Source organism: Myotis lucifugus, unplaced genomic scaffold (assembly GCF_000147115.1).
Source record: "Myotis lucifugus unplaced genomic scaffold, Myoluc2.0 scaffold_549, whole genome shotgun sequence".
Lineage (NCBI taxonomy): Eukaryota > Metazoa > Chordata > Mammalia > Chiroptera > Vespertilionidae > Myotis > Myotis lucifugus.
The window spans coordinates 173620-199787 of NW_005871597.1; the positions used below are offsets into that span (position 1 = coordinate 173620).

General features: G+C 38.4%; 1 protein-coding gene across 3 annotated transcripts in view; it reads left to right on the plus strand.

Moving 5' to 3' along the window:
* The window catches only part of DCUN1D4 (defective in cullin neddylation 1 domain containing 4), a 45068-nt gene extending 20012 nt beyond the window's left edge, over positions 1-25056 (plus strand). For 2 of the 3 annotated variants that reach the window (XM_023745481.1, XM_023745483.1), the window contains 5 exons: positions 196-287; positions 6676-6784; positions 19368-19472; positions 21515-21617; positions 21709-25056. In XM_023745481.1, coding sequence (XP_023601249.1) covers positions 196-287; positions 6676-6784; positions 19368-19472; positions 21515-21617; positions 21709-21764 — 465 coding nt within the window. In that variant the 3' untranslated portion in view covers positions 21765-25056. The remainder of the gene's footprint in view (positions 1-195; positions 288-6675; positions 6785-19367; positions 19473-21514; positions 21618-21708) is intronic. The other variant, XM_023745482.1, reaches the window with a different exon arrangement.
* Positions 25057-26168: the final 1112 nt, after the last annotated feature.

The following is a 26168-nucleotide window of genomic DNA, read 5'->3' on the forward strand; positions in this document are numbered from 1 at the left end:
AAACCCTTGTCAGCAGACTAAATTATCCAACTTATAGATGATTGCCAATCTAGAACTCATTTTTTAAGTTACTCTGTTCATATTTCAGTGACTAAACTACCATGAACAGAAGCATTTGGTGAGATGTTAATGTATTTAATTGCTGAGGTCTGTTGTTCTGATTTGATTGGGCTTTCTTTTTTTTTTTTTAAACAGGTAGTTATGCTTGTCCTAGCTTGGAAATTGGATGCACAAAATATGGGTTATTTTACTCTACAGGAATGGTTAAAAGGAATGACTTCTCTACAGTAAGTCCTAAGACTGTACTGGGGGGTCACTACTCTCCCAAGCTGGTAGCCTCTTCTCTGGGATCTCAGGGAGCCTGGGTTGGGTGACTGGATGAAGGCCAGCTGATCTGGGCAGACTTCTACTGGGGCCATGTGTCATTTTTATATGATGAGAAGGGCTTTATGGTTGAATTTTAGCAATTAAAGTTTTTATGTGAGTGTATATTATTTATTTTCGTATTCTAGAGCAGCTCTACCCAGTAGGAAATAGACTAGCCTTTTCTTGTATATGTGAACTACATAGGTAATTAAAAATTTTCCAGTAGCCACATTTAAAAAGTGTAAAAAGAAACAGGTAAAATTAATTTTAATATATTTTATTTAACCCAAATTATTATCATTCCAGCATGTAATAAATAGTTTAAAAGTCAATGAACTATTTTGAATTAGCTGCATTTCAAGTGCTCAGTAGCCACATGTGTCTAGTGGCTACTGGATTGAACAGCCCAGGGGTAGAGCTTAAACAGCAAAGGCTTACTAGAATCTGGTTTATAGTTAGTGAGAAAAAATTGAGAAAAGTTTAACTTATAAGTGAAAATGTTTGATATCTTCTATTTTATATATTCTATATTAGCTTAGGGCAAAATTGGAACTTCATTACTCTAGTGATTAAAAAATAGTAATAATAAAGATTCTGTTTGTGTTACCTGGCCCAGAATAAGAAAAAAGTCAGTGGTTTTATGTGTTCCCTTTGTGCTTATGTGTATGTGTGTGTGGTGTGTCTGTGGATGTATGTGTGTGTGTTTGCTGAGAGTTTCATTCAAGAAAATATAAATTGTTATTCTATGTTATGCAATGAAGGATACAGTTGAGGTGGATGACTAAACATTTCAAACGGCTGGAAGATATATAGCTGTGATCTAGAATACTTGGAATAACTTCTCTTTTCTTTTTCACTTTAACTGGGAATAAGATTTCAATTTTTATTAGATTAAAATTGGAGTTGAAGTGGTTTTATTTAAATAATTTTGGAATTTTTGTCAACTTTTAGTATCATTGTCCATTTGTTATTGATAATAATGCTTATTTGTTTTGCACTTTAGTAGTTTATGAAGCCTTATCACTGTTTTCCCATGGCTATGGGGACAGTTCAGGCTTGAGCCTTGTGCACTTTACAAATAAGGAAACTGAGGCTCAGAGGGAATACGTGATTTGTGAAAGTAAGTGGCAGAGATGGGAAGAAAACCCAATACTTCTGATTCTGAAGTCACATTCTTCTTCTAACAACTGTTGGCTGATGGCAAATGAGTTTTAGGTAAAAGCCAAATCACCTTTTTACAAATACACTTTCCTATCAGCATATTCTAGAATTTTAGGGTTAAGTCTCTGAAATCTCTAAAATTGTGTTGTCATGTTGGCAAACTACTTATGATTTTAAGCCTTCAACTCTTTCATTGTTTTCCTCGCTGCCTTTCTTCGTGGCTTTCTGAATAGAGTACATGGTGGCTGCTCATTTGTCCTTTTTTTATTTTTTTGAAATATATTTTTATTGATTTCGGAGAGGAAAGGAGAGGGAGAGATAGAAACACCAATGATGACAGAGAATGATTGATCAGCTGCCTCCTGCACTGGGGTTCCAGCCCACAACCCGGGCATGTGCCCTGATTGGGAGTCGAACCGTGACCTCCTGGTTCATAGGTCGATGCTCGACCACTGAGCCACTCGGCCAGTTCCATTTCTTTTAAGAGAGTATAATATTTATTTTTTTATATAGCTTTAGATTCTTTTTTACATTTGCCTTTACAAAAGAATATTGCACGATGCCAGCCAGGCCTTGCCCATGTGTTTTGAAGGCCTCACCACCTGGGAAGTGAAATATGCAGTTCCTGGAAGAGGCCTACATGTATGTTGGGGGTGGGGAGCGCTTCACAGGCTTTTTGTTGAGGACTCTGCTTGGTGGCAGGTGGGTTCCTATAAAATGCAGGGTGTCGTTTCAAGCCTGATCCTCTAAGGGTGCTGAGGAATCTGCTTTCTTTTTGTGATATGAAACTCTTGAGACTGGTTTTCTCATCAGTGAGGTGGAGATAATTACTCAGAATAATCTGTAAGGTTCTTTGTAGTTCAAAAATAGACCAATTTCATGTTTTAAGAACCCCTCTCCCTGCTCCTTCCATCCTCCCTAGATTTATTATTTGTTCAGCAAATATTTGAATGATAGTGATGTGCCAAGCACAGTATTCTAGGTTCTGGGGAAACAAAACCCATGAACAAGACAAAGCCCATTCAGGGTTGGGGCTTAGAAGCAATGTTCAGGCAAAAGTAATAAGGTTAGTTCTCTTTATGCTACTTGAATTAACTAAATAAGTTCTGTATTTGTAAGGTGTGCACACTCAGTAAATAAAAAAACTCAAGCCAATCAGTTATATGCTCTAAATGGAAACTTTTGGATTCAAACTGGATTTAAAGTATGTATATGATAAAATATATAGTCACATATATAGTATATATATATATACATATGTATATATATATATATCTATATATATAGTGTCTATATACTAGTATATAATTTGATATAAATGCTTTTTAAAAAAAATTGTTGCTGTACAGTGGAAGTGTGCTAGAAATAACCCGTGGGTTTTGGAACCAGATAGTTTTGAATCAGTTCGGCTACTTCCTGGGTGTCTGGTAGCGTTTCTAAAACCAGGAAAGTGAAGTGATGAAATGTGGCATACACTTGGGCACTCAGAAACTAGCCTTGACACTGTGTAGACAGAGTTGTGGGTGTGGCCTCTCTGGTTCGGAAGAAGTGTCCCCACGCTCCCTAGGCCATTCTCAGTCAGGGAAGACACAGCTCTTGTTTTAATTGATGGTTTATTTATTGCCTTGTTCCAACATGCATTAAGGCTACTGCTGATGAATTAAGCTTTATAGTACTGATTTTCAACTGGTGTGCCACAAGAATTTTGAAAACATGCAATATCTGACTATTTAGTCAGAGGCACTGACCTCTTTTCCCTTTGATTATCAAATTTAAAAATGACAACAACCAACAACAATAGCTGCCCATTGTGAATGAATCAAAATTATACCTAATTTTTTTGTCAGATTGGGAAAATATATAGTTTTTGGTGTGCCACAGAATTTTAGTCATTAGTTTACATGTGCTGTGAGATGCGAAAGGTTGAAAATTGCTGTTTTGTAAGAATGTTTAAGCTAAAAACGAAGTGTGTTAGCGTGGTAGCTAACTGCATAGACCTGATGGTGGGTTGGGAAAATATCTTTGGGTTGACTGAGTAAAGGGGTGAAGGACTTTTCCACGAAATGGGGGAGAACTTCCTTTGATTTTATAACTTTTGAGGATTTTTGTTTTGATTTATGTTTACTCCGAATGTGTTTGTGGCAGTAAAACTCAAGAAATGATCCCACAGTGTGTGTATATTTTGTTTGGTAGCAGTGTGACACTGTCACTCTGCAGCATCTGTGTTTTCTTGTGCGTGGTTCACAGAAAGGGATTGAAGATGTGGCTGCTTCCTGAAAAAGCTCTGCTGGTTGCTTACTTTCTAAGCCTGTTTCTTCACAGGCCCTTTGTAAGAGCTGACACTTCTGCTAATGATCTTGTTGAGTGGCCACTAGATGGCAACCTCTGGTGACTCAGTGGCCTGGTGACTCAGTGGCCTGCTTCCCAAGTGGTTGGTCCAGAGGGTCTGCCTGACAAAGTCCTTTTTAAAGCAGATTAAATTCTTTGTTGAGAATATCATCTCTAACCCAGGTAACTATCCTTTATAGATATATAAAATTGAAATGTTACTTTGGGCATTTTGTGCTGTACACTCCAGACAAGATCTCTGGTCTTTGAAACACAGGGACATCTTTTGCCAGAGTGCTGGACTCACGCCCAGGCATGCTGCAGAACTTGACATTTTGCCTTGCAGCTCTACCCAAAGACTTGGAGCTTCTTTATTTCCTTTTAACTGTGTAGCAGTTATCTAAATGAGTGCTTCCTGTCCTTGAATCTGTTGAAACAAACAACTGCTCCTCTTCCCATTGAGCAGGACTGAACTAAATCACCCGTCAAAATCTGGCCAATTTCCTGTGGCTTTGATACTTAACTTTCCTTTCCACTGAAGAGCAGGGACCTCGCTCGACCTTATATGTTTTGGAGTTAGCATTGACCCTTCCCATATCATTAATATTATTTATTTATATACATAGTAATAAAACCATACTGTAGAGTGCCCAATGCAAAGTGAGCTCTGCTCCCACTTACTGCTTTCTTGTGTATCCTCTATTGTCTCTCAGTTGGGTTCTGGCCCTACATCTCAAATTAGGCTATCAGTTTTCCCCCTTTCTTCCAGAGTGAGCCTTTCAAAATGCAAGCCTGATCCTGGTCTCTCCCATGGCAGGAGGTGGCTTCCATTGGCTCTAGGACTCAATTAAAAAGTAAACACTTAGGCCACAGAAACTCTTAATGGTCTGGTCCCATCTCCCTTTCAGCCTCATCTTGTACCACTTCCCCTCTTACTCTACCTGGTCTACTTAACAATGGTTTTCTTTTCGTCTTTGGACTTTCTACACTCCCTTCTACCACTAGGCCTTTGCACATGCTGTTCTTTTTATCTGGAAAGCCATTCTCTCCAAAAACATTGAGTTTCTTCTTTTAGCTCTCAATTTACATGTTAGTTCCTTAAGCCATTTCTGACTTCTAAAATATATATATATATTCTTTTAGTTTTCAAACATTAGCAAGAAATAAAGAACATTCTGTTTTGTTGTAGACTCACAAATGAAATATTTACTTTCATTTTTGGCTTTTAGATATTTTGTCTCAGATCATGAGGACTTTTTTTATATTTAGCTTTCGCAAATGTATTGCTAAAAATAGATCAGTGTGTTCTATTATGAACTATATTTTCATTTATAAAGTATTTACAATATTTCATTGATAATACTTGTCATATGTATGGTCTATACTTAGTAGTAGATAAAAGCTCTACAGAGAAACAGGGAAATGCAGCATTGAAAAGCTTGAATATTGCCAGTGAAAGTAGGGACTTTTTGGTTCTCATTTTTTAAGAGCTAGATATTATAAACAGAAAATCAGTTTGTAAAAATAACCAATTAGTGTACTTCCTTAGAAAAAGTAAACAGTGTGTCACTTTCCTGTAAAAATAGGTTATCACCACCAGGGCTTTCTGGAGAAATAGCTGATTTCAAGTCTAAGGTAGAGAAAGTACAAAGTGAGCTGAATATCTTGTGCCAGAAAGTGAGGATGTGCTGAAAGACTGATGGGGGCATGTCAGAAGGACACTGGAGCAGCTTGAAGGGGCCATAGCTCAAATGAGAACAGTTTGTTCATCAAAAAGGATAAAGACAGTAATAGCTTATAACACTGAATGAAAAGCAAAAATTCCTTAACTCAAAAAAAATAAGAAAGGTGTTGAGTAGAGCTCTTCTTTTGAGAAGAATTCCAGCCATAAGTATAAAAGCATGATAGAGTTGGAAAAATCACCAATTTGGACCTTCAAATGTAGAATCAATTCAACCAGCTATCATCAATGGATGGCAAAACCACCAAGTGAAGGTTTTTGAGGAACAGGATTCAGAGTCTTAAGATATCCCACAAACTGTGTATTATTTCAGAGGGAAAAGTGTCTTTACCTGAGGAATCTAGTGGACACCACTTTATCCAAATGAATCAGCTCAGTGTCACCAGTGATGGGACAGAGTGACGTGTCAGCCTCCTCCTGGGCTGCACCAGGAAGGACTTCATGTGTAGTGTTCTTATCATACATGCTTGACCTAAATACAACTATAGGGACATTACCTGACAAATTGAGATTCTATAAAACAATTAGTCTGATCTCTTCAAAATGCTATTTTCAAGAACGACAGCAAAAAGGCAGGACACCCTTCCATAGACTAAGGAGATATGACAACTAAAAGCAATGCATGAGTCTTAATTGGATCCTGATTGAAAGAAAGCCACAGCTATAAAGAAAATTGGGGGAACAATTGGGAAATTGACAATGTGGGTTGTATATTAGCTAAGAAAGTTAACATTGATAGGATATTAAGTGTGATGATGGTATTTAAGTGTTTAGGGTGTCATTTTGTTGACAGCTTGCTTTCAAATGATTCAGAAAAAAGTGTGTGTATGTGAGAGAGAGCACAAGTGGGAGTGTTTATTGTGAACCGGGGGGATGGGTATATGGGTGCTTATTAACTGTTCTTTCATCTTTCCTGTACAATTGAAATTTTTAAAAATAAAAAGTATAGGAAAATAGGTCATTGTGGATGTGTCCCAACTCCGGAGTTTTTATTCTGTCTTTTGGTATTATGTTTTTATATTACTGCCCTAATTAAGAAAAAACTCAGGTTATAATTTGCCTTTATTCTGTTTTTCTAGATGTGATACAACAGAAAAACTCAGAAATACTTTGGATTACTTAAGATCATTATTAAATGATTCTACAAACTTTAAACTTATTTACAGATATGCGTTTGACTTTGCACGGGTGAGTTCTCTGGAGCCCATCCAGATGTTTCCCTCTCCTCCCTCCCCCTTCTGATTGCCTTTTGAGGATTGTTTTACATACTACATCTAAGAAGTTAAGTATATTACTCCCAGGACGCTAGTTACAGTTTCTTTCTACATGTACACTTTCTATACTAACTGATTCTGAGCAAAAATATAGTATGTTAGCACAAAGCTGTAGTGGCAGACCTTGAATGGCTCTTTCCATTGGCTTAGGCGTAATTTGTAAATGGGCATGTAATAGATAATAAACACTGTTCTAAGTATCACTTAGATAAGCTTGGAAAAGCTCTTCTCATGAAACAACAAACCTTCACCCATTGAGTTTATTGGAATGAGCTAATTAGATCTAATCTACTTATACTTTGGGTGCTATATTGTTTTAGAAATTACTTGACTTTTTAAAAAAAAATTTAAACCTAACCTAATTTCAATGAACATTATTCAAACATAATTTCTAATCATTTTGAAAAGTGATCATATTGTTACATAGTCAATCAGGTTCAAGTATGTGACAGTGGTTCTATTGGTATGAAATAAGGTTTTATTTTTCAGCCTGATAACCTTAGGTAGAATTCTGGGTCACTAGTTAGCATTGTGTTCATTCACACACAACCCACAGCTCATACAACTATACTTTATTTAAGGATGGTGTTTTGTGTTATGTTTGTGTGTTCAGTGGATTCAGGTGACTAGGCTTTCTTGATTGATTACTTTTTTGTTTGTTTTTTCGTATTTGTGGTTAATCCTCACCTGAGGATATTTTTCCCATTGTTGTTTTTTGTTTTTTAGAGAGAGAGGGGGAGAAGGGGGAGAAAATAAGAGAGAGAAACATTGATGTGAGACACATTGATTAGTTGTCTCTCACAGGCACCCCAACTGGGGCCAGGGATCAAACCCTTGACTAGGAATCAAACCCCCACCTTTAATTGCAGAACCTGTGCTCTAACCACTGAGCACATGGGCCAGGGCTGATTACATTTTTAAATGAATTTTTTATTAAAGCAGAAAACTCAGTTTTAAAAAATGATTTTTTCCCCCTACCACCATGCTGATTTTTTTCACATTTACCTGCTTTGACATTGCCGATTCAACACAAAAGATTTATTCGGTGGTGAATTCTGGTGCATCTACAATAATACTTTAGTAGTTTCCTGTGGTGTCTTCACTTGTGAATTTTTGCATTTATTGCAGCCTTCAAATAAAATGACAATATCCATAAAAATTCTTGTCAGAAATTATATGGTAAAATTCAGCTATAATGTTTTACTGAATAGCATTTGTATATAGAAGTGGTTTGCCACCAGATACTTTTAGACTAGATGCATAGTTTCTAGGATTAAATTTTTTTTACATGAGATTTTATTTTCCTTCCATAGTCAGCTGTTTCTTATTGTATAGGTCAAAATTTGTTTAGAAGCTTTACACCTAGAATATAGGGCTTATTTTCTAACTTCCGTTTGGGGGTCAAATTCTTCCACATGTCCACTGCTTTAGACCCACATTCCACTTTATTCCTCCCTGGCTTCCCATCCCATCCTCAGTCAGTCTCTGGGCCCATCTCCTGAGGGCTCCTTTGGTTGCCTCTTCCTTGGTGCTTCTCCTACAGCCTCGCTGGTTGAGGCCCTTGTTACTCCTTGCCTGCACTGCTACGCTATCCTTATTTCACGTTCTTCTCATCCAGCACTCACATCAGGAGGGTGTCATTCATCTTCTTTCAGCCCAGGGTTTCTCCGCCACGCTCCAGCTCACAGAAGCCTTCAGTACCCTCCCTCTGCCTTTGTGTCGCCTAGTGCTTCACCATGGGGTGGTGCAGTTGCTCCCACAGCACTCTGAGTGATAGACAGAGATTCTCAGTCTACTTCACAGGGGAGGAAAGTGGGCTTCAGAGAATGGAGAGATGGGACTATGGTCCCATTATTAATCAACGGTAGACCCAGGACTCACACCCAAGGTCTGGCTTCAAGTCCAGTCTGCAGGTCACTCCAGGCCCTTAACAGTCCAGTCCCAAGCTTCCTCTCTTAGGCGATGCCTGCGTTGTAGTGAAGTTGAATTAGCTGCTTGTTCACTGAACCTGCCACCTGCCTTTTGGCCTTTCTGCTTTCTGTTTTTTTCCCACTGCACCTCTGGCTAGAGCCCTATTTGTACTCACTCAGCCTCTGTATTGTGAGGCTTCTAAGCCCAAGCCACATGCTTCCCCCCTCACACAGCCTTGCCTGCTTCTCCTTGCACTGGAGGAATCGGTGCATTCACTTCTGTGGCATTTCTGTCTCCTCTGTCTAGCTTGGCTTTGGAGTTTAGGTAAAGGCCTTAATTTTAATTTTATCTGCCAAATTAAGGGACTATCCCCAGGAACAGCCAGCAAGATTCTTTGCTTTTAAGGAGAGGATCAGTAAATATCAGTGAATTAAGCTGCTTTTTGTAATGATGAATAACAGCCACTGTTCAGCTAAATTATGCTATGAGATAAATTTGTTACTGAATCCCTTTTTTGATTTGTTTTCTTTAGCTCTAGCTCTCATGTTTAGAGACACTGTATTTTCATTTGCATTCGGTTAAAATAGTTTCCCCTGTGATTTTTTTTTTTTTTTACTCTGGTTATTTCAAAGCATGTTGTTTATGTTCTTTTCCAAGTTTTTAGGATTTTCCAAGTAATCTTTTTTATTATTGGTATCTAGTTTAATTCTATTGTGGTAAGAAAGCATGCCCTGTATAATTTAAGTCCACTTAAGTGTATGGAGGCTTGATTTATAGTCCAGAATGTGGTCTGCTGTGATGAATGTTTAATGTGGACCAGACAAGAAGGAATAGTCTCTGCTGCTCGGCGGAGCGTGTCATAGACATCAGTTAGGTCAGGTTGGTGGGTAGTGTTCCGCAGTCTTCTATATCCTTATTGATTTCTGCCTACTTGTTCTATCAATTACTGAGAGAGGAATGTTGAACTCTCCAACTATAATATTTCTCCTGTCACTTATACCATTATTTTTTGTTTCATGTATTTTGAAGCTCAGATATTAGGTGGAGATACACTTAGTATTATTGTGTCTTCTTGAAGAATTGGCCCATTATGAAATGTCTCTATCTCTGGTATTATCTGTTCTGAAGTCTATAGCCACTCCAGCATTCTTTTGTTTAAGCTTGCAAGATATGTCTTTTTTCATCCTTTTACTTCTAACCTGTTTGTGTCTTTATATTTAAAGTGGACTTCTTATAGATAGCATACAGTTGGGTTTGTCTGACAATATCTGTCTCGGGATGCTTAAACCATTTACATTTAATGTGATTTATGGTATGGTTAAGTTTATATCTCCTATCTTGCTATTTCTACCCCCCCACACACACACACACATTTATCCCATATGGTTTTTGTTCCTTTTTTCCTCTTTTCATGATTTCTTTTGGATTGAGGTGTTTTTTTTATGATTTCCTTTTATTTCCACTATTGCCTCGTTAGCTATATATTTCTCTGTTTCATTTTTCTTGTGGCTGCTATAGGCTTTACAGTATGTATCTTTAAATTTTCAGAAGTTTTCTGCAAATAATAATTTACCACCTCATGTATAATGCAAGAACCTTTGCAGCAGTATGCTTTCATTTTGCTCTCCCATATTTTTGCTGTTATTGTCATACATTTTACTTATACCTATGCTATAAATCTGACAATATATTATATTAGTCTATTTAGGCTATCCTAACAAATACCAGGGAGTGAGTAGTTTATAAACAACAGAAATTTATTTCTCACAGTTCTTGGAGGCTGGGAAGTCTAAGACAAAGGTACCAACTGGTCAGACAGATTAGATGTCTGGTGAGAGCCAGCTGGCTGTAACCTTGCAATATTGCAAGGGAGGATGGATCTCTCCCGGGTCTCTTTTATAAGAGCACTAATCACATTCATGAGGGTGGAACCTAATTAGCTCCCCAAGGCCTCACCTAATACTATCACTTTCGGGGGTTAGGGTTTTAACATGAATTTCTTTTTTAAAAAAAATATATTTTTATTGATTTCAGAGAGGAAGGGGGAAGTAGAGAGAGATAGAAACATCAATGATGAGAGAGAATCATTGATTGGCTGCCTTTTGCACACCCTCTACTGGGGATCGAGCCCGAAACCTGGGCATGTGCAATTGACCAGAATCGAACCCGGGACCCTTCAGTTCGCAGACCGACGCTCTATCCACTGAACCAAACCAGTTAGGGCTTAACATGAATTTCTTATACATAGCATATAATTAAGTCTGTCTGACAATATCTGTCTTGGGATGCTTAAACCATTTACATTTAATGTAATTTATGGTATGGTTAAGTTTATATATCCTATCTTGCTACCCCCCTCCCCATTGGTCCCAAACATTTAGACCATAGCATATATTGTATTATCATTTTGGTAAAAATGTCTTTTATATTTACCCAAATATATATCAGTTCTGTGCTCTCCATTTCTTTTGTAGAGATAATAGATTTCTGATATCATTTGCCTTCTGCCTAAAAAATTTTCCTTAACATTTCTCATAGTACAGATCTGATGATGAATTCTCTAAGCTTTTATTTTTCCCTTCAATTTAGAAAAGTACTTCTCTGGATTAAAGATTCTAGGTTGATGGACTATTCTTTCAGTACCTTAATGATATTGCTCTATTGTCTTCTGTCTTGGGTCGCTTCTGATGATAAGCCTAGTGTTGTTCATTATTCCTTTGAACAGAACGTCTTGTTTTCTGACTGCTTTTATTCTCTTCACTGCTTTTCCCAAGCTGATCACAATGTGCGTTGGCATAATTTTCTTTATGTTTATTCTGGTTAAGGCTTGTTGAGGTTTTTTTAATCTGTGGGCTTGTAGTTTGTATTAAATTGGGAAAATTTTCAGCTGTTATTTCTTTTCTTTTTAAAAAATATTTTTATTGATTTCAGAGATAGAAACATCAATGATGAGAAAATCATTGTCTGCCTGCCTCCTACCACGCCCCCTACTGGGGATCTAGCCCACAACACAGGCATGTGCCCTTGACCGGAATCAAACCTGGGACCCTTCAGTCCACATGCCGAAGCTCTGTATCCACTGAGCCAAACCAGCTAGGGCCAGTTGTTACTTCTTTCAATATATTTTCTGTTCTTGCTCTGCTCTAGTTATACCTATGTTAGATGCTTGATATTGTCCCACAGGCCTCTGATGCCATGTTCAGTTTTTTTTCAGGTTTTTCTCCCTTTCTGTTTCTTTAGTAGTTTTGATTACCATGTTTTCTAATATTTTTTAAAAATCTTTACATGCCTTCTAATATTAATATTTTCTTCTGTAGTGTCTAATCTGCTGTTAATCCTAACCAGTATATTTTTCATTTCAGATACTGTTATTTTTCACCTCTAGAAGTTCCATTTGAGTCTCTTTTTGTATGTTCCATTTCTCTCTTCATCGTGATAATATTTTCTTCCTCCTGGAACATCCAGAACATATTTATTACAAGTGTATTAACAACTTTGTCTTCAGGTTCCATCATCCCTGCCATTTCTGGGTCTCTTTCTATTGGTTAATTTTTATCTTGGACATGAGTCATATTTTATAGCTTCTTTGCTTTCCTAGAGGTTTTTTATTTTGATTGGATGTTGGATATGATAAATGATTTGTCTTTTTTCATTCTTAAATAGCGTTGGATTTAACTTTTTTTCTGGTATATAGTTAAGTTACATGGAATCTGTTTGTTTCTTTGAAAGGGCTGGTTAAGGAAGATTGAGCCCCACTCGGAGAGCAGTGCCCTTTTGAGGATTCTGCTGCTCAAGGCCCTGGATTAGGAGATCTTTCCACTCTGGCTCGTGGAAATACAGACTGTCCGCAGCCCTGTGGGAGCTCTGGGAAATCTTGCTCACTCTTTTGCAGTGGTCTTTCCCTAGACCCAGATTGGGGAGACACTGCAGAGCTCCGGGTTTCTCTCTGTGCAGCTCCCACTTGGCTGGTATTTTGAACCACAGATTGTAGTCACCTTTGTCCCCTCAGACTCTGTCTTTTCCAACTCAGCAAAGTTGCCGGGCTGGGTTTGGGTTCCCCCTTCATGTCTGTGGCCTGGAGACCACCTCCACACAGTAAGCTGGTATCACTGTAGGGCTTACCTTATCTTTCCTTTTTCTCGGGATCATAGTCCTGTGCTGCCTGTTGTCCATTGTGTGAAGTGAAAAGGGAAATCTAGTTCCTCTAACTCCATCTTGGTTAGAAGCAGAACTCAGCTTTTTATCCCTCCAATCTCTTTTCTACAAAAATGAGTCCTAAAGGTGGTAACTAATAACATAACATCTTTGAAAATCAAACTTGTAATGGAAATGAAACTTTCTGATAGTTCACTATCCTAAATATTGTCTATTGGAAATAACAATGGCATATGTTAAATATTACGCTTTAATATACCAGGAAAGAAACTATAGTACAATACCAGAATATGATAAAATGACCCCTTTAACATCTCCACCCAGATTGTAGTTCTAAGGGCGTGATCATTTTTTTTCTTCGCTTTCAAATTTTATAGCCAATTAAAAATAGTATTTGGCTATCAAGTTATATTCTTTTTCTCCTAATATATTTTGACTTGCATTTATTTATAGTGTTATGGATATCATAGACTCTTGAAACTTTGCAGCTAACAGAAACCATAAGAAGTCATCTGGTCTAGTCTTGTCATTATGCAGATGAATAAACAGAGCCAGAGTGGAGGGGACAACATGGCCCGAGCTCTGTCCTTGAGGTGCAGGCCAGTGTCCTCTGCACAGAACCCACCTCACCTTCCCTGACTCACAACTGTCCCCATCCTATGGGATCTTGTTAAGAGGAAGATGGTGGGATATAAATTCCAGGGCTGAAATGGCCAGTTCTCTCATTCAAGTAGAATTTTGTCTCAGTATATTCATGCATAGGGTTTTTCCTCCCAATATAATTTTTATTTATTATGTAAATAAATATTGTTGTATGAATTCATTTAACTAAAACAGCCATTTTTTTCTTGATTCTCCTTTTTGAAAGGACCTGGAGAGTTTTAAGAATGGGCAAAGAGAATGATATAAAAGACTAAGTACAGTATTTTTTTGTTGATCTGGGGATGATTGTTAAATATCAGTTAAATTTGATTTGTTTACATTCTCTGTGTTAGAGGCAGGGTACTATGCTGAAGTCCCGGAGAGAGTTGAGACTTGGAATTTTGAAAAGGATAAATGCTGGGCTGATAGCAGCAGCATCTTGGCCCGGCCAAGAGTAGACACCATGAATTTATGGTGATGCTGCTCTTGGATTCTGTTCTAATGGTGTGGTCCAGCTCGATGCAGACAGGAGAGGATAATGGGATGGGCTGAGAGGGAGAAGTGTGTGGGTGGAGGGCAGAGGCGAGTTGAGAGGAGCCCTCCTAGAGTGATTGAGAGGGGCCCAGATGAAACGAGGAAGTGACGTTAGGAGAAGCTGAGAGGTGGAGAGAAAGGAGGACTTCAAGGTGAGCAAGAGGAGAATGGGAGACTTCTCTGGTTGCAGGGAGTCTGCTTTCTCCTTGAAAGCAAAGCTTTAGGAAGAAGCTGTAAACAGGGCTTTCTGGAGGCAGAACTCGGCCATCCCTTGGTGCACTCACTTCTCTAGCACTAGGTACTAGTACTGCTTCTGTTTCCTGTCTCTGAGGAGGTGTTTCTGGAAGATGGAAGAGCTCACTCATACTAAAGTTAATGAATTTTCTTTCTCTAAGTAAAACAATAGCTTAGTCATTTCAATTTAAGCTAAAGTGATTGTGGCTGTTACTCATATAATTTGCTAAGGAAAATCTGCTGGGTCTTCTGTTCATCAGAGAATTCTACCTGACTCTAACCTTAGTCTGTTACGACTATTTTGATTCACATCCTCTTCTAATTTGAGTCAGTTTCTCACTTCTTCACTACACCACACACACAGCTCTCTACTTTTTTCTCATATTTTTAGTTGGAAATTACAAAGGAAAGAAAAAGTAGGTTAGGTGAAGACAAGAGTAGGGAGAATATGGTCATCTGATCCCAGGTCTGTTACCCTAAAAACCTTGGCAGTTTTACCTTTAAGATTACTCTTTGTTTATAATGTATGTAAAGGTTGAATCACTATGTTGTACAACTGAAACTAATACAATATTGTGTGTCAATTATACGTCAATTAAAAAATTACTCTTAGTTATTACAGACACAGATTTGCTCAGCAATTACTTATAAAGCTAATTGGACTGTGTGTGTTTATATTTAAATCTCTTTTTCCTCATCACTTCTCAGGGAAGCAAAGTGGTCCACAATGAAGGTTTGGAATGAGACTTCCAGGTTCAAGTCCAAGCTCTACCACTTACTGTCATTTTAACCCCCTTGCCTCAGTTTTTTTATTTATAAATCGGGGCTAGTAATAATGCCTATCCTAAAAGGGTTGTTGTATTAAATGAATTTAAGTATAAGGCACTTGGAACAATTTCTGGCTCAGATTAAATTCTCAATAAAAGTTAACCATAGAATTAGAAATAGTTGTTCAAATTATTACTCACTAACATTACTTAGGTGCCTGCACAAAACCTCGTTATTTTCCAAGAGTAATGCTTAGTAATAGAATCTCTACCAAATAAAATCATGAGGAAAGACTGTGCCCATTGGCAGATTTTTTTTTCTTTTGTTAAGGAAATAGTTAAGCTTAATTAATTACCTTGCAAACAGTGTATCTGTAAATAATGCTGGGTACGTTCTAAGAGCGTAATTATGTAGATTCGTTTTTCCCACTGGGATGATACTCTTGGTTTTTATGACTTGTGTGGTTTTTTAAAATGTATATTAAAAAGGAAGAAACCCAGCTCTCATTAAAAAAACTGATTTAGCTCTAGCCGGTTTGGCTCCGTGGGTAGAGCATCAGCCTGTGGACTGAAGGGTCCAGGGTTCGATTCTGGTCAAGGACACATGCCTGGGTTGTGGGCTCGATCCCCAGTGTGGGGTGTGCAGGAGGCAGCCAATCAATAATTGTCTCTCATCATTGATATTTCTCTCTCTCCCTCTCCCTTCCACTCTGAAGTCAATAAAAAATATATTTAAAAAAAATTAAAAAAACTGATTTACTAAATTTTCCATTTTATAAACTGAATCACATTATTTAAGATTCAAGATAGAGCTCTCTATTTTTACCTGTTTGTTGACTTAGGGAGCTGTGTTTAAGGAGAACTGGATTTTCGCTATTTTTTGTAATCCCTGTGGTCTCAGATGGAATTCTGTGATGTATGTCATAGGTCTTCATTTTAGTCCTTTTGATTTCACATATCAATTTCTTACTTGGTTGCCACTGTGAATCATGGTCGCTTATATGTTTTTTGGTTTTTTTTTTAGTACAACTAATTCTTGAAAATCTTAGGAATGTTTTTCCTGTTGAAGATTTTTTTTCCCTAATGATTTTAATCATTAAATGTCCCCCTTTTCACATACAGGTCTTAAGTTATCAAAGCTTTGTGAAAATTGAAAATAGGTCATCTGAAATAGTTGGGGGCCTCTGAATAGCATATCTGGATACCTAGATGGTTAGAGGTTCATTTTTATAATATTTACATTTGCATACATACAGTTACCTATTTGTTCATTGTTTCTTAAGTCATTTGCACCATTTAAAGAAAAAATGCTTAGTTTTCACATATCATAGGAAGACTTATACTGGAATAGCCTTACATAAACAAAGGCAGTAATTTTTTTTTTCATATTAGAACTTCAAATCAGACCTTAGTAAAACGTCATTTTTCTGTACACTAGCTATTACTAGTCTTTAGCTGGCAGAGTGCATTTATTCCATATACAACACATAACTTCTTAGAATATTCAGAGTAGGATCCTTTGGTTTTATAGCTGTACCACTGAGAGGCCTGGTCTCATATGTAAATTAAAATTTATGAAATACATACCAGCACATCTGGAGTCAAGAGATGGACAGGGAGAAAAGTTCCATTTCTTCTTTGACCTTGATTGGCTTGCTGGGGATGCTGATTGACTCTTGACAGCCTGTCTCAAGGTTCTTCCTGCTTAGACTGACCTGGGAATAGGCGCCTGCCGCGGGGTCAGTGTTGCAGTACATTGCTGCGATTTCTTGTGAGGAGCTTCTAGATGGCTTTGCTGTACTCTTTGAATGAGTTATGGTGATTATCATTTTTTAAATGCCCTGCTTCATAGCATTGTGGGAGATTCATGTAACTTTTCATTGGGAACTCCTTGGCAGAGAATGCCATTAGGGTCATTGCTGTCAGAGAACCCCCGGGCGTGTCTCCATGTTGATGTTCAGTAGCTTTTTGTTGTGGGGTCTCTCGACTGTGTTGTTCCTAGGAATTTTGAGTGTTTCCAATTATGGACTTTTGCAGGTAGCCTCCAATCTACCCACCGGCAATGTTGGTTACCAGCGAGTTGCCACTGTTCAGATCTTGAGTGCATCCATAATATCTCTCTCTTATTTGCTAGGCAGAAGATGGTGGTAGTGATTGAGAGCTGCTGGCTGGCACCCTTGCAGAGCAGGAGTGAGTGAGTGCTGTTCAGCTTCCGGTCCTGTGAGTCTGATGCCTTTCTCCCTGTCTGGGCATCACTGCCAACCAAACATACATCGAAGTCCTTCATGATCATCAGTTTGTCAGATGATTATATTGTTGCAGAGTCTTGTCCAGGTCTTTTGTATCTTTTTTTTCTTTTTGTCATCTTGGTGTATGTTCATTGTGATGGGGACATAGGCGTTGATGATGTGGGGGAAAAGGCACAATATGTGTCATGGCAAGACCAGTGATTTTACATTTAGTGAATGATCACAAATTTTTCCAAGGGAAAACTTTTCCCAAGCACCAGTGCTGTCAGCCCGGTGCTGCATGGGCTGTTGTTCAACAGGTGAACTTCGGCCCAGTCCTGTGGTGCCACGTGTGTTTTCAGCAGTGCACTCATTTTTCATGTGGATTGCTTCACAGTATGGTGTGCTGTTGCCATCTGCTACACCTGTGTTACAGGGTGAGAGGAAGTTTGCATTTCTTGCACAGTGTGTCACAGAAGTAGAAGCCTTTGCAGTGCAATAAACCAATGAGGCTTGATTGGCAAAAGGTGGACAGTCTCTAGAGCACCTTTTCTCTTGTCCTCCTCTCCATCAGGACTAAGTACTAGGGTCCTGAGCAGGATGCTGTGCATGGCCAGAGGACAGGCAGAGAACGCTGTGGAAAGGACGCCCCACCTGTTTGCATTGAACTGTGGAATTGGGGCACCCCCACTGTCACCAGACTTAAGTTGTGTGCCTGGAACAGAGAAGGGTGATGTGGAGCCATCTTTCCTGGTCTGTTGGTGAGGGGCATTATGTTGTATGCCTGGGACCAAAGGACAGACCTATCGCACATCTTCCCGTATCTTCATCTATCGTGTTTGCTGTTGTTGAATGAGGCCTTACATTTGCTGTATTGTTTAAGTCCTTCACTTTTAAATTCAATGTCAAGGCCAGAAATTCTCTGTGTACTAAAGAGTACTTCACTGCTAGAGTCCTTGAATTAGTGCTGTATTTTATCGGGAGATATGTGTGGCTGCACATGTTGCTGACAGTGATGGTCACTGTGTCAGCCCTTAATTTGGTGTGAACATTTAGATGGGATAGCCAGGAGCTTTCTCCCGTTGTAGAAAAGTACTTTTGCAAATTTCCACTGAAGTGAGACACGGCCTGGAAGCTAGCTTTGGATATATGTAAGGCTTATGGCCCCAGGTCCTCTGTCCATTTACATAGAAACGCCCCACCTGTAGTGCTGTAATGAAAATTTGTAAGAAAGTGGAGAATGAGAAATTAGGATCCTTAATGGCAAGTATAAGTGGAATGAGCTTCACGTGCCCATTTCAGGTTTATGTACTACTCTTTTTCTGGTTTCTTTATGAAATGTTGTCTTTCCCTTGGTTGCTAGTTAGGGGTATTCTGCTAGGAGAGTTCACGTCCAACAAATCCAAGGTAAGAAGGACTGTAGTAGACAATTTTCTCCCAGAGTGAGTGGATGAATACACCCCCTTAGTTGGAGGGAAGCTCCACAGCCCCAACCTTTATTGTGAGCTGCATTTAATTCCAATGCTTTTTAGGTACAAGGAAAACATTTACCAACAAAATAAATTATTGGAAAAATGTTATTAAGGAAACCTGATTCCTAAGCATGGAAGTTTAAACCTTTAGTTAAATTAAACATTTAAATTATAGGCTTTGTTTGAGGTGAGCAATTATGATTTTGGTAATTATCGTAAATGTCAAACAGCAAGTGATTATAGATTTTTATTTATCCTATGAAATAATTGTAGATACTGTTACTACCTAACTAATTGATTTTTGCATTAGAGTGATCATTTCAGTTGACATGAGTCTTTTCACAGTATGTTTCTATAGTACCAGAGTGAGCAAGCCTTCCATTGTTTGATGCCTCCCCTCCCGCACCTCAGTCGTGACCCAGGGATTCTATGGTGTATGATAAATGGTCAATGAGCTGTTCACTAATGTCTTGTTGATGTGAAATAGAAATTTGGATTATTGGAATTTATTATTTGGGGCATCTGGCTCATCCTTGTTTTTGTTTGTTAAACAGGAAAAGGACCAGCGCAGCCTAGACATTAACACTGCCAAGTGCATGTTGGGACTGTTATTAGGAAAAATCTGGCCCCTTTTTCCAGTTTTTCACCAATTCTTAGAGGTACCAAATTGTTATTTTATGGAATGTATTTTTGCTTGCTTAGAATTACCAAGTGTACTTTATTTAACCATTTTATGTAATTTTCTGTTTGTTATACTTTCTGCCTATAGGAATTATGGTGACATAACTGCTGTCAATCAGCAACGACCTGTTCTCTCTGCGGGTGTCTGTGTGAATTTGTTGTGTTGCATCGCTCCCGGTACAGATGCATCAGAAACAGCTACTGCTCTGTCCTTTGCTCCTCTCTTGTCCCCATTTTAAAAGCTTTACTTTTGTTTAGATTTCCTGCTCTTTATAACAATAGTAAAACAAGATTTACTTTCCTTTGTGGCTTTAGGTGAATTTCCACTTTTATTAAGCAAAGATTAAAAAATAAGCATCAGCCTTTTTGTTAAAAGAAGTGTTTACTCTTATCTCCAAGTAACTTGGGGACCAGGAATTAGTTTGAGTGTTAGGCAAACTGACAAAATCTCCTTCAGTTTAATTTTTCTTCACATTTGTATTAGAAATGATCCAGCACTATACCCCATCATTGTTCAGTTGCTTTAAGGGTGAATAATAAATACCTTTGAGCTGCTGGTTATGAGGAGCTGGTTTGGATGTAATGTAATACGGTAGGAGTTTGAAGTACATGAGATGGAGGTTTGAGTTACTAGGGATGTCATATAGATAGCATCCTTCTTGTCCTCCAGCCCCAAACCCCTTTTTAAAATGTCCTCTGCTTGAAAGGATGAAGGTGTTGAGTCTTTGAGGAAATCCTGGGTCTTATCCTGACTCTGGCTTCACTCTTGAAATAATCTTTCTTACAACTTACTTTATGTAATTGTCTGGAAAAACTTCCAACTGATACGATTCTTTGAGGACTGTTATTTAAAAATCGCTTGTAACATTACTAACTGGAACTCCTCAAGAAAGGTATAAAAACTAGTTTTAATGTAAGAAGTATTTGTTTACATGACAGTTCACACTACAAGTGATCTGTTCTAATTTCTCTGCCAATCCGGGAAGTGTTAGCTTTATTTGGAAAATGAGTAGAAACAGGTTCTTGCTCTCAGAGAGTTTAGCGGAATTAGCCTGAGTGTGACGGGTCCTTTAGCCCTAGGACCTTGCCTGAAGCCATTTTGACTTTGCAGTTCCAGGAGCTCCACCAGCTGGTTCTTGCTTTTAGGTGCCTAGAAAGTGAAACTTGTAGTCTGCTTTGTTCTCTTATTAGTTTGCATTTTTCTTTTAAAAGGAGACAGTAATCCTTTCATTTTCAGCTGTTCTTGTGTTTGCATCCTAAAAACTATTGGATCAACTCTTTGCTTTTTGTCTGCTTGTATTGTTTTCCAGTGTTTCTGATATTAGTGGTTAAGATTAAAAAATTGTTGGATCTAGCTTTTATTTTCAAATGTTTACACATGAACACTATATTTTAAAATACACATATGGCATATTTCTTGTCTAAGAGGAATAGGAATCTACTCCGTGGCTATTCTGATTACTTTTATGACCAGATTGAAGTTTTGACTTATTAGAACAGTCATTTCTTCAGTGGCTAGAGCACCTAGTCTGAGACCTCCTCATCGACTGCTGTGTGTACTTGAGCTCAGAGCTTGACACAGTGCATCCTTGTCATATCAGGGCTCATTCATGGAGCTACGCTTTATTTAGCACTTCCTGTGTGCCAAGTATGAATGAAGGGCTTTACGTAAGTTACCTAAATTATCTCTTAATCTTTGCAACACCTCTATGAAGGAAGTGTTACTCCCATTTTATGTAAAAGGGCCTTTGCAGTCTAGAAATTTCACTTCTAGGTTTATAAAATTGTGTTTCTTTGATGTGCTTGTCATTTGTGTTGGGCCCCATAATATTTTTGTAATGAAAGTTGTCATCTTAAGTTCTACTCCTGCTCTCTCTCACCGTCCTCCTAGACTGGTACTTAACAACCCAGTGGAAAAAGAGTTAACCTTTATGAACTGTATCAAGTTGATTCATCAGCAATTGACACCGTCCCATTTGTTAATTATGTCAGTAATTCCTATTACTTTTCCCTCCATCAGCAATCAAAATATAAAGTTATTAACAAAGACCAGTGGTGCAATGTGCTAGAGTTTAGCAGAACAATTAACCTTGACCTCAGCAACTACGATGAAGATGGCGCATGTAAGTACCAGCACGGGGTGTCCTCTCACTCTTCACATTGTGGCACATTCGCGCGTCCTTCTCAGCTGTCTTGTTTTCTCTTTTTCTCCAGGGCCAGTTTTGTTGGACGAGTTTGTGGAGTGGTATAAAGACAAGCAGATGTCCTAGGACTTTATGCATAGCAGCGCGAGAGTCACTGTTACCACAGTTATGTCAACCATTAGCCATAAATTGCTGTTTGTATCAAAGCGCATGCTGCTTTTCTTGCACTGTCTCCCTTTTGCAGGGACGTTTTGGTGTTTGCTATTGAATGGGCCAGCTCTGCCTGCTGTGTAGCATTATTCTCTTGGAAGGCTGCTTTTGCAGTTTGTATTTACACTACAGATTGGTGAATTTGCCAACGTCCTCACTGTGATGATGTGTATATTGCTGTTTAAATTTTGTATATGTGTATAAAAAGAAAAAGCTTCACCTAGAGATTATTTCTGCAAAAATGTATTGTAAAAATAATTTTTGTGGCATATTTCTAGTCCCTTTTTTCAAATGAACCAATTATACTTTACTTGGTCTCAAATGTAGCATTTCAAAAAACAGAAGAATTTTACCATACGTAAATGTTGCCAGAATTCACCTTATTGTTCAAGAGGCCAACTTTTGGAAGGAGGTGGGAGTTCTAACTTTGCAGAGGCATATGCCAAATGTAATTGGTTTACCTGGATATTAGCATTTTTAAATGATGAAACTATAATTATTTGAACATACAGACATGTACCAACCATGTCACCAATCATTTCCACCATGCAAGGTATAGGTTTTTCTTTTCTAATGTTAAAAAGCTGTAGTACTTTGAATATAGGTACAAATGAATAAATTAACAGTGCACTTTTTTTTTAAATAGAATAGTTCTGAACTCTTGTAAACTTGCTTTAGCAGATTTTTCTTTCTCTTTTGCATTCTTCTTGGCAGTGTTTGGTCTGCTGATGCTTTCTATGCCATTCTAAGTGAAGTTGGTTTTGCCTCCTCCATGGAAACCCAGTGGTTTACTGGCATTTGATAATTGCAGAGCAGTTTTAGTTGTGGCTTGAATTTTTAGTTAAGCTTTCATGGTGTCTAATTTTCTAGGTTTTTTTGAAAAAGAACTCTATTATAAGTGAGAGGGGTTTTATTTTCCTTTTTGTTTCTTTCATGCTAGGCTTTTCCTGGCAGAATGTCCATTGCAGGCAGTGGATAGGAAACCACCAGCATTGCGCTAACTGTTACATGGTAGGACTTTCCCCGGAGAGGCCGCTCGTCGTTCCCTGGGTCATTTGTACAGAAAGGTGATAGCCATTATTTATGTGGGTGAGGAACTTGTAAACAGGACGGAACTTTTAGGTTTGTGTTTTATGTTTTTTATTTCCCTCCCCTTGCCTTACCCTTTAGGAACTGTGTAGATAACATGTTTTCCCCTCAACTATCTGGTGCTATTGAATGACTAATTTAGTCCCTAAAGTTTTGTGAAAACAAAAAAAGTCTAATGATTTAAACCAAGTAAAAAGCTAATGGTGCATTTGAACCAGTGAATGCTACTGTGTGAGCAAGATTCATGATTGAACATGTCATGATTAGAAGAGGCTTGGATTATTTCAAAATCTGGCTGAAAAATCTTTTGGATTAAATGTGAACCTTTAAATGGCATTCAATGAGAGAAGCACACAGACAATGCTACTCTTAACCACTATTTCACAGTTTCTTTGCAAACAGTGTTCAGATTTTCATATTATTTTTTTCTCTAACTGAACCACCAAAGACAGAAATTTGTATGTATATACAGTGTGTGCACATACACAAAATCATGATCTGGTAGAATTCTTTTTTCTACCTATTAGAAAGGTTTCGTTTGCTGTGAAATAAACCAGAAGTTTGAAAATCCCTGTAGTGATTAAGCATACTTAATCATTCCTTGTTTAGGAATTGTGGAGTCACTTCTACCTTATAAATTCATACCAGTTTGCACAAATTAATACCTGGAAAGAATTGGAGATGTTGATGGCAAGCACAGCTCATGAGACCAATGTGTTGAAAGGGGCTCCATTCCGATGGTGTCATTCCAGTGGCAATTGGCCGTAGGTTCAGTTCTGTGGAGAACTTGATTCATTTTCAGAGGCATCCCATGAATTAAAAAAACAACAAAAACACTGTAAAGTCAACAGTTCTTAAATTTGGTCAATAAATCAGAAATGTACATATAAATATAAATCACAGATGAGAGTATTTTAAAAGTTATTGTTAGAGAGTAGAGACTTTAAAACAGCGGTCGCCAACCGATGGCCGCAGACCGCTGGTGGTCCGTGAGGTCCGAAAGGTAGGCGACTGCTGTTTTAAAGCACTAAGCACAGTCAATCCTAAAGTAAGTACAGGACTGTTACAGGGCAGGTGTTACATTTCATCCACAAGAACGTTTTGATGATGGGGGAAATCCCAGCTAGAAACTTTCATGATGTATAATATGAAAGTATTCTAAAGAGATAATCTTGCATATGTAGACAATTCCAAATCTTTAAACTTCCTTGAAAAATAAATCTCTTTGGCCCTTGGTTTCCTTGGCTTTCTGCAGTTATTTTAAGGGAGGAAAAAGGGTCAGCTAGTATAATAAGGTACCTTTTCTTAAAAGCATCCCTAAGTTACATAAAATTGAGCAGTCATCAAACACTTACTTACTGGCTAATGTTAAATAAATTAGGGTGCCTTCTGGTTTTTCTTTATCACCCAGTCCACATCCTTTCTCTCTCTCCACTGTTTTGACCTCCACCTTGCAATAGTCTGTTGTAACGGACACTACAACTTCTAGGTGTTTACTGTTGCACTAGGTCAGAAAGCTTATTATTTGATTTGCCATAAACACTCACTGTAAATTCCCTGCAGCTCTTTTGAAGCATGAACTCTGAATTAAGTTTTTTCTAAATCCGACTAGATAAACCTTCTGGTTTAGCAACAGGTTTCTGTTGCCTCTCAGTCTCCTTTTAATAGTGCTTTTGAGGTTTATACGGAAAGCTTTAAAGGTTTGTTTGTGCCCTTGGTTTTTAATCTTACAACTGCTAAAATACCTCTGTAAGCCTTATCTTTTATTCTTTCATATGTTATGTTGTATAATAAATGTATAGAATTCATTGACCAACTAAAATGTTGGATGTCTGTAAATGAGACCAAAACGTGGGTTGCTTTTTTTCATGAAATAATTTCTATAATTTCTCTTGGGGGCTACTGTCAAATGAACAGCAGCTAACCTATAACTGTGAATGCTTCGTGTCGTCAGTATTTGCATTACATTCATAAACGTGTGCAAGTCCTGTGACTCCCAGCTTAACTCAGATACTGTTATGCCACCTAACTTGAGTACAGCAAACTGGTTTTAGGTTTTAATGGAATTGATGTAAAATGATATCTCAGAAATAAAAAGTATTTGTGTTTGGTTTCAGAACTGAGTGTGAATTATTCTTCTCTGGCTTTTCTTCTAACACTGCTTACGGTAGATTTAAAGTGTTCTGTTTTTTATTTATTTTCTTTTCCCAACTTTTTATATTGAAAAATTTCAAAGCATAGGATAATATAATGCAAGGATAATATAATGAACACCCATCCATATACCTATCCCCTAGTTTTCCTGTTTTTAACCTTTTGCTATCATTCTCTGCCACTCTGAGTGTATTTCTCTCTATAAATAAGATATACTTTTTTTCTGAACCACCTGAGAGTAAATTACATTCTCACACCTTATACTTAATATTTCCAAACCAAGGGCATTCTTATAACCACAATACAATGATCACATTCAAGAAATTTAACATTGATCCAGTGTTATTACCCAACACACAGTCTAGATTAACATCTCCCCCTTTGTACCTATGTGCTAGCTATTTTATTTTTAATCCAGGGGTAAGCACTGCATTATGGGTCATGCCTCTTTAGTCTCCTTCATCTAGACCTGTTCCAGATACAGTGCAAACACTCCTCTGCCAAATAGTGATTTAAAAAAATATACTAGCACACGCTGTGTATTTCTAAACATTGAGCTGAGAGCTGAGTGCTTACTAGGTGCCAGGAGCCATGCAGAAATGACCATTTTTCCTACCTCCATACCACCACCTGTTAGGGTCGCTGAAGGAGGAACGCACAAGGCCAAAGTAATGAGGGATTGTGAATTTACTAGAGGCCCAGTGCACTAAATTCATGCACGGGTGGGGTCCCTAGGCCTGGCTGGCGATCAGGGCCAATTGAGGCCATGCCCATCAGGGCCGGGGCACGGGAGGTTGGCCACTAGCCCTGAGGAGGGAGTTGGCCCTTGGCCCCCCTGGAAAAGGGGCTGCATCCACCATCACCCACTCCCGGTTCCCCGTCCCAGCCCAGGGGCCAGGGGGAGGGACCACAGGAGGTTGGCTGGCCAGGGAGGCGAGGTTGGCTATGGGAGCACACTGACCACCAGGGGGCAGCTCCTGCATTGAGCATCTGCCCCCTGGTGGTCAGTGCATGTCATAGCAACTGGTTGTTCCGGTTGCTTAGGCATATATATGTGTGTGTGTGTGTGTGTGTGTG